At 40.2% G+C, this 12170-nt stretch overlaps 2 protein-coding genes across 4 annotated transcripts in view; one reads left to right on the top strand and one right to left on the bottom strand.

Moving 5' to 3' along the window:
- TENM1 (teneurin transmembrane protein 1) overlaps nt 1-12170 on the top strand; it is a 441878-nt gene that overhangs the window by 306391 nt on the left and 123317 nt on the right. For all 3 annotated transcript variants that reach the window (XM_087972076.1, XM_087972078.1, XM_087972077.1), the window contains exon 12: nt 5165-5350. In XM_087972076.1, the coding sequence (XP_087828202.1) occupies nt 5165-5350 (186 nt within the window). The remainder of the gene's footprint in view (nt 1-5164; nt 5351-12170) is intronic.
- CYSLTR1 (cysteinyl leukotriene receptor 1) overlaps nt 1-12170 on the bottom strand; it is a 650975-nt gene that overhangs the window by 302885 nt on the left and 335920 nt on the right. The window lies entirely within an intron of this gene.

The raw sequence follows: 12170 nt of genomic DNA on the forward strand, positions 1-12170 counted from the left end.
TTGGGAGAATGGGTTTGCACTTATGACCGCATGATTCACTTAACAATCATGTGTTTCACTTAATGGCCACCATAAAAATGGTCGTAAAATCAGGTCTGCTCACATGGGTGCATTGTCCCTTATCTTTCTTTTATTTCAAAGCATTCAAAATCAATTTCTGGATTAATGTTCACCACGTTCAGAAGTCATGATAAAATACGTAGAAATGAAACCTTTCAAAACATTTTGGTGAGCAGGGCATCTTCTGGTTATTTGTACCCGAAACTTAGTCAGGCAAATATTTGTCTCCAAAGTTGCCTCACAATTATATTTTAGTATTCGGCACAGGATGGCTATGGGACAAGTTTAGGAAAGATATGGGTGATGAAACGTGGATTTGTTTCCTTGGAAGTCAGAAAAAGATTGAAGTGATATTTGCTGAAATAATTTCTGCAGAGTTTCTGTCACACAGTTATTGTGTACAAGAGAATGTTTAACGGGTGAAGCTGTATATTCTAATACAGTATGGAATACAGCATCCAGTTTTGGTCACCACAATATATAAAAAAGATATTGAGAATCTGGGAAGAGTGCAGAAAAGAGCAGTAAAGATGATTAGCGGCTAAAACACATGAAGAAGGGTGGCAGGAATTGAGTATATCTAGTGAAAAGAAGGATTAAGGGTGACAGGATAGCAGTCTTCCAATATTTGAGGGGTTGCCATAAAGAAGATGGGGATCAACCTATTCTCCAAAGCAGCTGAAGGCAGGACAAGAAGCAATGGATGGAAACGAATCAAGGAGAGAAGCAACCTAGGATAAATTTGCTGACAGTTAGAACAATTAATCAGTGGAAAGACTTGCCTCCAGAAGTTGTGGATGCTTCATCATTGGAGGCTTTTAAGAAGAGACTGGACAAATGGTATAGTCTCCTGCTTGAGCAGGGGGTTGGACTAGATGACCTCCAAGGTGCCACCCAACTCTGTTATTCTATCACTGTGTTCATGGAAAGGAATTGGAAGAACGCCTTCATCTTCTGCATTTCCCCCTTTTACACAAATAAATCGCTGTATCTGCAGAGAAGTGGTTTCCTTCTAGCCAAGCAACAACCAGCCAAGAGTGAATCAGACCCTAGCAACGTCTTCATGTGTTAGTACAGCAAACATTGCATTATATTAGTGCAGCAGGTGAAGGGAAAGGGTCTTATAAGTCAACAGCAAACATGCTGACATAACCAAGATAGGGGGAAAAAAATCATTCTGTGTCAGGAAACAGGCAGGGTATGCCAGATGCTGCATTCATTTCCTCAGGATTCGAATGATAAAGATGGTCTATTACGCTAACAGAAATGACTAATATAGGATGCATTTTTAAAAAGAGAATTTCCAGTCCTTTTCCATGTTACTTCAAATAAAGTTCAGGCTTAAGCTTGGTGGTGTCCTTTATGGAAATCTTCCTTTATTTGATTGCAGGTGATCCTTGACTTGTAACCATAGTTGGGAATCTGCATTTCTGTTGCAAACCAAAATAACACTTGGACTTACATACCACTTCATAGTGCTCTAAGCTGTTTACAGAGTCAGCCTCTTGCCCCCAGCAGCCTGGTTCCTCATTTTACCGACCTCGGAAGAATGGAAGACTGAGTCAACTTTGAGCTGGTCAGGACTGAATTCCTGGCAGTGGGCAAAGTTAGCACCACAGTGATACTCACCAAAGCAGTTGTTAAGTGAACTGCACCCAATCTTAGAACCTGGTCCTTTTTGCCCTGGTGGTTAAGCAAATCATTGCAGTTGTTAAGCGAACTATGTGGTCATTAAAAAAAAAATCTGACTTTTCCCCCCATTGGTTTTTCTTGTCAGAAACTCACATGACCCCCAGGACACTGCAAACAATATAAAAGCGTGGCAGTTGCCAAGCACCTGTATTTTTATCATATGATCATGGGGATATTACTATTGTCGAAAGTGCAAAGACCAGTTGTTGTTGTTTTCCCACTTTTTTTTTGCAACTTCTTGTGGTCAACATCAGCAAATGATTGCAAGTTGAGGACTAGCTGTACAGTGCATCATATCAATGTAGTTTTTTTTTTTTCTGAAATGACATGAGGGATATTGGAGTCCTAGTGGACAGTCACTTAAATATGAGCCTGCAGCTGCCCAAAAGCCAACACAAACCTAGGCTTGCATTAACAGAGGGATAGAATCAAGATCATGTGAAGTGTTGATACCATGTTATAATGCCTTGGTAAGACCTTGGAATACTGCATCCAGTTTTGGTCACCATGATGTAAAAAAGATGTTGAGACTCTAGAAGGAGTGCAGAGAAGAGCAACAGATGATTAGGGGATTGGAGGCTAAAACATATGAAGAATGGTTGCAGGAACTGGGCATGTCTAGTTTAATGAAAAGAAGGACTGGGTTGACATGATAGCAGTGTTCCAGTATTTGAGGGGGCTGCCTCAAAGAAGAGGAGTCAATGTATTCTCCAAAGCACCTGAAGGCAGGACAAGAAGCAATAGATGGAAACTAATCAAGGAGAGAAGCAACTTAAAACTAAGGAGTAATTTCCTGACAGTTAGAACAATTAATCAGTGGAAAAATGTGCCTCCAAACATTGTGAATGCTCCAATACTGGAGGCTTTTAAGAAAAGATTGGTTAACCATTTGTCTGAAGTGGTACATCCAAGCCCCCATTCAACTCTGTTATTCTATTCTGTTCTGACATATCAAATGATATTTCTCAATACAAATTAATGCTGCTGCTTATTATCCCTAAAATCCAAATGAACCCAGTGAAAGTTACAATTGTCAGTGTCTAAAATATCTTTATCACTTTCCATTTGCATTGCAATTGAGCTGCCTGTTTTTTTTAAAAAAAACAACCTGCACCCGATAACAGGTTTTGTTGAAACATCTAACAACAAAGGCATATACATATGAGATTTTTTTTGGTCATGTAAATAAGAAAATATAATTGTGATCTCCTTTTTGATGAGGAGGAGAAAGTTCCTAGAAACTGCCTCTTGAAACTAACAGATGTCATTTTAGCTTGTGGTTTACAGCTGTATTCTGACATTTTAAAGTTTTTAAAAAAACCTGATAATTACTGGCAATGAAGCTGAATTGTGCTGTGAAGCTTATTTAGAGTTGTTTACTTTATATTTAACATTGCATGCATTAAGCTTTAATCAGCTGGTTAATCAACTAAACATTTGCTCTCACTGATTAAAATATTGGATTAACTGACTCAGCCCCGTCATGAAAAGTTTTAGTGTAGCAACTTGATTGGTTTAAACCCAAAATTGCAACATACCGCTGGGCTACAACTTTATTCACCTCTCTTCCAGATAATGGACAACCTAAAAAGTGGGCAATGCTTCTTTTTTTAAAGGGACGGTTGTCTTTAAAACATTTTAGCTTGTTCCCTTTTAAGTAACAAAGAAGAATGGCCTCAAAAGTAAAACGGGAGGGCCTTTAATTCACAGCCATCCAGACCAAATTGCCCCCTATTGATTAATCACTGTAAAGTTTTAATGGAATAATCAATCATTCAACCAATTAAAGCTTCCTACTACGCTAATAACACTGACAGGAACCCTACATGGCGGGATCCGAGTAGGCCTCCCAGAGGCAGCGTAAATTAAATTTCAGGATCAGCTACTAGACTTACATCAGCAAAGAGGTTGGCAAAAAACGGATTTGTTTTTGAACCTAAAGGATACATTTATGCTTCACCTTTTAAATTGTAATAGGGATTTTTATATCCCACTGATTTTTCTGCAGGAAATGTTGCTCTGAAAAGGCCACGGATTTGCAAATCTTTAAGTTAATCTTTGGCTTTTTTAGACATGTTTTTACCCCGCCTTTATTTTTTTTATATAAATAATTCAAAATGGCAAACTTACCTAAGGTTCCTTTTTCTCCCCATCTCCCTCACAACAACAACCCTGTGAGGTTCGGTTGGGTTGAGAGGCACTGATTCAAAGTCATCCAATGGGACTAGAACTCACCGTCTCCTGGTGATTGGCTCAAAGTCACCCAGTTAGCTTTCATGTCTAAAGTGGCGCCAGAACTCACTGGTGACCAAATGTATTTCCTTGTGGGTTAGGACACCTGGCATTTACCACCGCTCTCATTTTAGTAGTTCCATTACACCTAGTTTTTAGAAACTTGGGAGTCAGGTTTTGGCTGGATTGTGCCCATAGATCATGGGGTGTCAAACTTGCTACGTCATGTTTGCATCATTGATGTTTCATAACATTATTCCTCTTTGCCGAGCTCGGGTGGGCATGGCCTGGGAGTGACCGTGGGCCACCAGTTTGACAGCCCTGCCATAGATGATTAAATGCGTATCTCATCTTGCCTGTTTGTTAGGATGCAATCCACATTTATTGAAACAACTTCTGTATACAATTCCGATATGCATGTAGCCAACACTTGACTAAATGGAAATCAAGGTCAGGTCCACTATGTGTACTTTCTGTTCCTTCTCTCACTATCTGCACATGAAAATGTGTTAACATTGTTTCTTTTAAAAGCATTTAAGACTGAGGTGTATAGAGTTCAGTGTAGTGAAATTATTTTTATTCCTGAGAATCCCAAGGTCTATTATATGAAAAACAGCTACCTTGAAGCAGGTGAAAAGGGGAAACACATAATGCAAATGTTAAGGAAGTAGGATTTATATTTCTGCTGTCAAGTATGAATTATAAACTACAATAATCTGCTTATGGAAGATGTTACCTGATGTTTGATTGCTCAGAGAATCCTATACAGGTGTAAATTGACCCGTAGACCTCCTAGAGAGCTGGTTAAATGAAGCTACTTTAAAAGCCTCCTAAACTTGTTTTTTTTTTTCTTATTCCAAGGAAACAATATATTCAGTATTTTATTCATTAGATTTTTTTTATCCCACCTTTTATTACTTCATAAGTAACTCAAAGTAGCATACCTAATGTAAAAGTAACATGCCTAATGCTCCTTCCTCCTACAATTTTCCCCACAACAAAATAACCCTGTCAGGTGGGCTGAGATAGAGGGACTGGCCCAAGATCACCCAATGCCTAAGGTCGAATTAAAATTCAGAATCTCCTGGTTTCTAAGCTAGCACCTTAACTACTACACCAAACAGTCCCAATGTTTTGATGTTTCTTTAAATAACTGGTTCTCCTGTTTTGTATTTCTCAGAGCTCTGCACACTGGATTGCGGCCCCCATGGTGTTTGTGCGAAAGGAGCGTGTCAGTGTGAAGAAGGTTGGATAGGGCCCACTTGTGAAGAACGGACATGCAACTCTCACTGCACGGAGCATGGAAAGTGCAAAGATGGAAAATGTGAATGCAGCCCTGGATGGGAAGGAGACCACTGTACCATAGGTGAGATCTGCGTGTACCTGACCCAAACTGGGATAGCTCAAGGGAGGAAATTACCCCCAAACCAGCTAGTAGCCACTCATGATTGCAAACTTGATGCTTTTAACTCTGTTCAGTCTGGCTTGTACCCTGCCTGGATCAAGAACCCTAAACCCTACCACATGGAAAGCAAAAGGCTTCAGAGTTGCAGTTAAACAGACCGTTTGACTTCTGCAAGATGGGGCATGATTATTTCATGGCTGTCAAACTGTTCTCTCAGGCCTTCAGCCTAAAAGGGACAGTAGATGTAATCAGGCCGAATCTCTTCCGGATACATCATTACATTTAATTTAATTTGCCTTTAAGCAAAGTCAGGGACTTCAGGACCATAGACAGCTCCCCAAAGTCTCGCTGGCTGGATCCTTCAGCCTTTAATACCACAAGAGAAGCAAGCTTTCTGAAGCCTTATGTAAGCTGACACTGTATTATAGATGACACAACTCCCTAAAGTAATTGGCTTAGTTGTTTGAAAGGGCTTTGCCTGATTTCATATCCATGTCCTTCTGAAAGCTAAAAAAAAATTGTGGTGGGTGCTAGGCCAAACAGCTTGCGACTCTGGAAGTGATAATAAGGCCGGTGAGGGAAATGATGTGTGAAATATTTGATCCCTCCTGAGTCTTTCTTGGGGGAGCCATGGCACCGTGACTCAGCCTAGTTTCTAGTTATGCATCTGGAACTAACATGGCATTAAGAAGAAATACCATAGAACCACAGAACTGCAGAGTTGGGAGGGACTTCAAAGATCTTCTAGTCTGACACTCCACAGTGTATAGGAAAACCAATTAAAGTATCAGTCAAAGTTGGCTAACTCAGTCTCTTATAAGCCTCCAGAGATGCAGAACCCACAGCCTCCAGAGATAAAATGATCTGCAGCTATATAGATCTTAACAGTCCAAAAGTTTTTTCCTTTATCAAAATTTAACAAAATTTAGATTGCTGCAACTTGTACCCATAATTTCTATTTCCAGTTTTGAGGACCATGAAAAAGAGTTCTTGATAATCTCTCTGCCGTTTCCTTGTAAGTTTTAGTAAGTCAGTTTCTTTTGGAAACATTTGTTTCCTCTCTTATCTGTCTACACATCTGCGAAGAAAAGGTGTGTCTGATCCTTGTAGATGAGGAAGGCATTGACTTTTATTTCCAAAACAAAATAAAATCCTTGTGTCATGCCCCTGGTGGAGACTGACTTTGAGGGAGGGGAGGAACAGCTGACAGGGAGTGGAAGTGTGGCTCCGGAGGTTGTGGAAGAGGCTAGGGAAGGGCAGAGGCTGGCTGAGCAGTCAGAGGAGGACCCAGGTCCATCCCCTATGCATTCTAGGGCATGCAGGGAGGAGAGGATAAGGGAGAGATGTGGTCTCCTCGGGAGGAGAGAGCCTTGATCCTCTTCATGGGCTGCAGGTGTGACAACTGAATAAGAGTTTGGACCTGCGTACTGGCAAACACTGGAAACAAAGCGTGTTTTATTTTGGTCTGAAGTTATCTTGGTTGGCGTCCTTCCAACAGACTGTGCCTTGTTATCTCCTTGAATTTGGTAAATACTTCTCTTGTTCTGTTGTGGAAATTTCGTCATTGTAATTTGTTTGGTTTTTTTATTTCACCACTATCTGCTCATTAAATTCAGGCTGTATTGCTTTCTTTTGAAGACTATTTTTGAGTACGTTTTATCTCCAACTGAGTATTATTGAACAGTGTGGCCAAATTGGAGGCATTAAAGGACATTTATTTACGTTTTGGATTTTGTTACGTTTGTGTTGCACTCTGGGTCATCACACCCTGTCAATTCAAACCATAAGATGAGACGGCTGTGGAATGAGGAAAGAAGTTGAGCGAATCTGATTCTTTAGAAGTCAGCAAAAGATACCTGTGGAAAATAGTTTCTGCAGAGCTTCTGTCACTTAGTTATTACGGCAAAGAGAATGCCTGATAGGTGAAGTTGCTCGTGGAAAAGCATAGGAGGAAAACTTTCAATGACTAGGTTTCCCCTTAGGCCCCACAAAGAATCTGTGGCATTTGCAGAAAATTGTTTTCCTTCTAGCCAAACAACAGCCAGCCAGGTGTGAAACAGAGTTCTAGCAACAGTTCAAAGATCAGCTGTAAAAATGTGTCATGCGTGGAAAGATCCAGGAGAAAGCAAAGTGTGAATCAAACAGTGCAAGGAAGATTCTGGCAGTTCCTCACAAGAGGACACAGAACGTTGCTTCCTGCAGAAAGCCTCTCCACTGGCCAACTTTCAATCCCAGAGTTCAAGACTCTCTCTTACGCCACCGAATTGCATTAGTTCAGAAGGTCACAGATGCTTTCATTTTTAACCTTCTGAATTCTTCAGCACTTTGGATCTTAACTTATTGTCTTTCTCACAGAATGATGCTCTGGAATTACCCATGTAAAATCGGTGGGGGGTGGGGGTGTTCCTCAGTAGACATCCTGAAAATTAAATGCAGTTAGCCTTGCTTTGTTCTGGATCAGCTTAAGTGAGCTGCTTTGATATAGTGAATCTGTACAAAATAATATCAAGAGAATAGCTAAAAAACATATATCCACTTTAAATTAATTTAAGAAAATGAAACAAGTTTAAATACACTAATTCTTATATTCTGTGCCTTTATAGGATTTAAATATTAGCCAAGTTATTAAAAGTGTTCATTTATCTTTGTTTCCTTTATCCCCAAGGCTAATTTCTAATTATATTTCTAATACAAATCTAAAATTCTCAGATCTTTTCAGAAGGCATTCCTTAGCTGCGGAAATGCAATTGTTACATTTTAATGGAAAATAATACCTTTCTCCCAAGCTAGTTACTAGTAAGTCTTGGCAAAACATTGTTCAGGAGTTCCCAAAGTGTTTTTGTCCATAAATATTTTAATTGCATGCAGGAAACTTGGCTTTCTAATTTAATAAGAAAATGTCAGCTACATACCAGAATTTTATCAAAAGAATGGAGTTTGCTCAGTTTAGTTTGAGGTGCCGTTTTGGTTTAATTTCTGGATTTCCATTAAAAAGCCCTACATTTTCACTGCTTATCTTCTTGGTTCAATTTTAAACAGATTATCAAATGTAGGTACCATCCATCTTCACTCTGAGAGTGACTCTGAGTGGTTACTGTTAGAAGCACAAAAGCTTAAAACCACATAATATGGTTTCTTTCATGAGCAGCAAAATGATGTCTGATGGTTTTCTGTCAGGGATCAGCAGGAAATTGGTGCTAGATAAGATGCAGTAAATTGGTGCTAGATAAGACGAATTCAAGAGAGTTTGGGCTGTTTGTGGGAATGTAATGATTCCAGGCTGAGTCCTCTCTTGACTCCACCCACAAGGCTCTGCCTATCTTTCTGTGCATAATGCACAGCTTATATGAGGATCCCAATTGGGTCATTCATTTGGTATATAGAACAAGGTACCTGTCTCTCACCCATATCAAAACAACTTACCTTATGTGCAGCCAGAATATGAAAATCACATTTAACACAGCATAGTACTTAAGCAAAATGGTTCGGTTGAGATCTGCATATGTGGGATTGGGGTAGATTGTAGGGGTGACACTGAAATATAAATTTATCATATTTTATCTATACCTTAAATTATTGTATTTTATTCCGATTTCATTTTAGACTTTATTTTATTCCAAATTCATTTTAAATTGTATTTTATTCCAATTTCATTTTAAATGATATTTTATCCAATTCCATTTTAAATTGCTTGTATCAAATTTTAGTAATAATTCATTTCTAGAATTCTGTACTTTGATATGGCTCAAGGGCTAATCAATCAATAATATAATGTAATATTAATGAAAACATAATTTGTGCTGTACTTTTTTTAAATCATGGAAAGATTAGAGGATAATGTGGCACAGACTTATAGAAGAATTGGAGCCCTTGTATATCTTGAGCACAGTCTGTATTTCAAACTGACAATACGGCACCCTTAGACAGATAACAATGATGATTAAAAACACTGTACTTACTGTTTCTACTGGAAACCCATTCTAATGGCTACTTAGGTAATAGGATTAGATTAATGGTAGCTTCCATTCATACAGATCATAAATAGTCTGTTTAAACCACAGCAGAGGCTTTTAATCTCAATCAGCCAAATGGCAAATTAATACAGACAGGTTTATTTGTTTTCATTTCAGTACATAAATGCAGTGGGTTGTCATTCTGCTTCCTTCCATGTTAAAGTCACCATTTGTTAAAAGGAAGCTGTGAATGTGAGCGATGCAAGGAAGAAAAGCCCAAGTGGAAGATATATTTCTTTCTCCCCTTTTCAGAACTTCAATTCAGCAGTTGTAGAAGAGGGAGCCATACAGGTAGTCCTTGACTTACAGGCTATAACTGAGCCCAAAAGTTCTGTTGTTAAGTGAACCATTTGTTAAGTGAGTTTTGCCTCATTTTACAATCTTTCTTGCCATAGTTGTTAAGTAAATCACTGCAGCTGTTAATTTAGTTATTGTTCTGACCCAGCCTTCACAGAAACAAGATGCAGACTCTTTATTCTGAAAAACCCCTCTTTATTTATCTCCTGTGAATTAATGACATTCACACACCAAAAAGTCCAGGCAATAGTCCTTCAAAGAGTTAAATGCAGTGACAGACCTTATCAGTTTCTTGAGATAATTGCCAGGCTGAGCTCTCAACTGTAAAGCTGCAAATGAAATTCAGGCAAGCAATCTCTGAGGCACGAAACAGGATGAGCCAAATCTTCAGAAATCTGAACTGTTGCCTCAACCACCACTCCCCTTTCCTTCTATTTATTCCCCAGCCAGGGAGGGGCCATTCAATGTCCATGTGCGCCTTGCTTTCCGAGTTGACTCCTTATCCACAGTTGTTCTCCTCTCCTAACAGCTCTGTGCATACGCGCATCTGGAATAGGCCCCAGCTGTTCTTCCTCCCCACTTGTCTCAGCCGCCAAAGGCAGCTGCCTCTCTAATGGCTGGAAAATGTCGGATGGCCCTGTCTCTATCTCTGCATCCGATACAGACCCAGTGACCCAGTGGCCTAATGTTTATCCATCAGCCTCTGGAGCTGGGGATTGTGGGTTCGAGTCCCATCTGGGTCATTCGTAGCTCTTGTTTATGGATGGAAACTGAACAAGGAGAGATTTAACCTGGAAATAAGAAGAAACTTTCTAACAGTGAGAACAATCAACCAATGGAACAGCTTTCCCTCAGAAGTTGTGGGAGTGCCATCACTTGAGACTTTCAAGAAGAGATTGGACTGCCATTTGTCAGAAATGGTGTAGGGTCTCTTGCTTGGGCAGGAGGTTGGACTCAATCAGGGGTCGCCAACCTTTTGAACCTCAGGGACCACCAAACTCATAATTTTAAATCCCAGGGACCACTAACCAGTTCTGTGGGTGTGGCCTAATTTGTGGGTGTGACTTGGTGGTCATGTGACTGGCTGGGCATGGCTTGTATGTAAATATTATAAATATTTATATAAATATTGATTTTTTTTATTAAAAAAGAGCAACTTTTATCCAAAATCAGGCAAAGCAAGCAAGCAGATTGAGTTGCTCACAAAATCACAGATTCATTCAGAGATCTGTCTATCTGCCATCGGCTAGCTCAGTCTGTCACATAAAATTTGCTTGCAAGCAAACTCACAAAATTAACTCACAATACACCATATATGTAAATATTGAATTTTTTATTTTAAAAAAGAGCAACTTTTACGCAAAATCAGGCAAAGCCGGCAGGCAGATTGAGTTGCTCACAGAATCATTCAGTGATCTATCAATCTGCCATCGGCTAGCTCAGTTTCTCATATTTGATTGCCATGAGTCTGCACTGAATAATAGAACCTTCAGTCCTAAGGGAGGTTTGGCTGTGCTAAAAAGCAGAGCCAAAGATCTAAAAACTAGCTAGAAAGCAAGAAATCCAACAATTTCCTGCTTCCTAGCTAATCTAAATCTCCTGGCAGAACAGATGATGGTCAGAAAAAGGAAAATAGCAATTTTAGCAGGCAAGTTTGCCGGGTAAGGAGTGAGTGGGCAGGGAGCGTTCCCGCGGGCCATGTGGACAACACAGCCTTGTGTTTCTGCACAGCCTGGATTAATTGCTTTGGGCGGGGGGTGCTCTGGGGGTGAGATTTCTCTGCGGCCCACCAAAATTTTCTCACAGCCCACCAGTGGGCCACGGCCCACCAGTTGGTGACCGCTGGACTAGATGACCTACAAGGTCCCTTCCAACTCTGATTATCTGTTATTTGTTATGACAGAATCCATCAGAGCCTCCCCCGGACTCCAGAACTGGCCCAAGTTCCTCTCCAACCTCCTTCTTGTCCAATTCTGCCACCAGCTCCGCTGGCAGCTGGCAGGCCACAACAGTTGTATGATTTTTAAGTGAATCTGGCTTCCACATTGACTTTGTCAGGAAGTCACAAAAAGTGATCCCTTGAACCCAGGTGTTATGAATCCCCGGTTAAAAGGCTGCTGCAAACTAATTAACTTTGATAAGCACAAACCTCACCAAAACTTGTTTCAACCACTCCATGTCCAAGCACCCTTTAACTGCCAAAAATTTTGAAAGTCCCCTTCCCCAAACTGTAACTGAGTTGAAGTTAATATAATGCAGTTTAGAAGGTCTTGGCATGTTCAGGTCTTTTCCCATGTAAGATTGAGAGTATCTTGGCAACGTTTCGATGAGGTCACACGAGCATGAAGCCGAAAGCACCAGCCTGAAGATGGCAAGTGGGACCTCATTGAAACGTTGCCAAGATGCTCTCAATCTTACGCGGGAAAAGACCCGAACACACCACGCCAAGACATATACATATATACACGCAT

The sequence above is a fragment of the Notechis scutatus genome, chromosome 10, assembly GCF_049901735.1.
Source record: "Notechis scutatus isolate UNSWTSFEM ecotype Mainland chromosome 10, rNotScu1.2, whole genome shotgun sequence".
Classification (NCBI taxonomy): Eukaryota; Metazoa; Chordata; class Lepidosauria; order Squamata; family Elapidae; genus Notechis; species Notechis scutatus.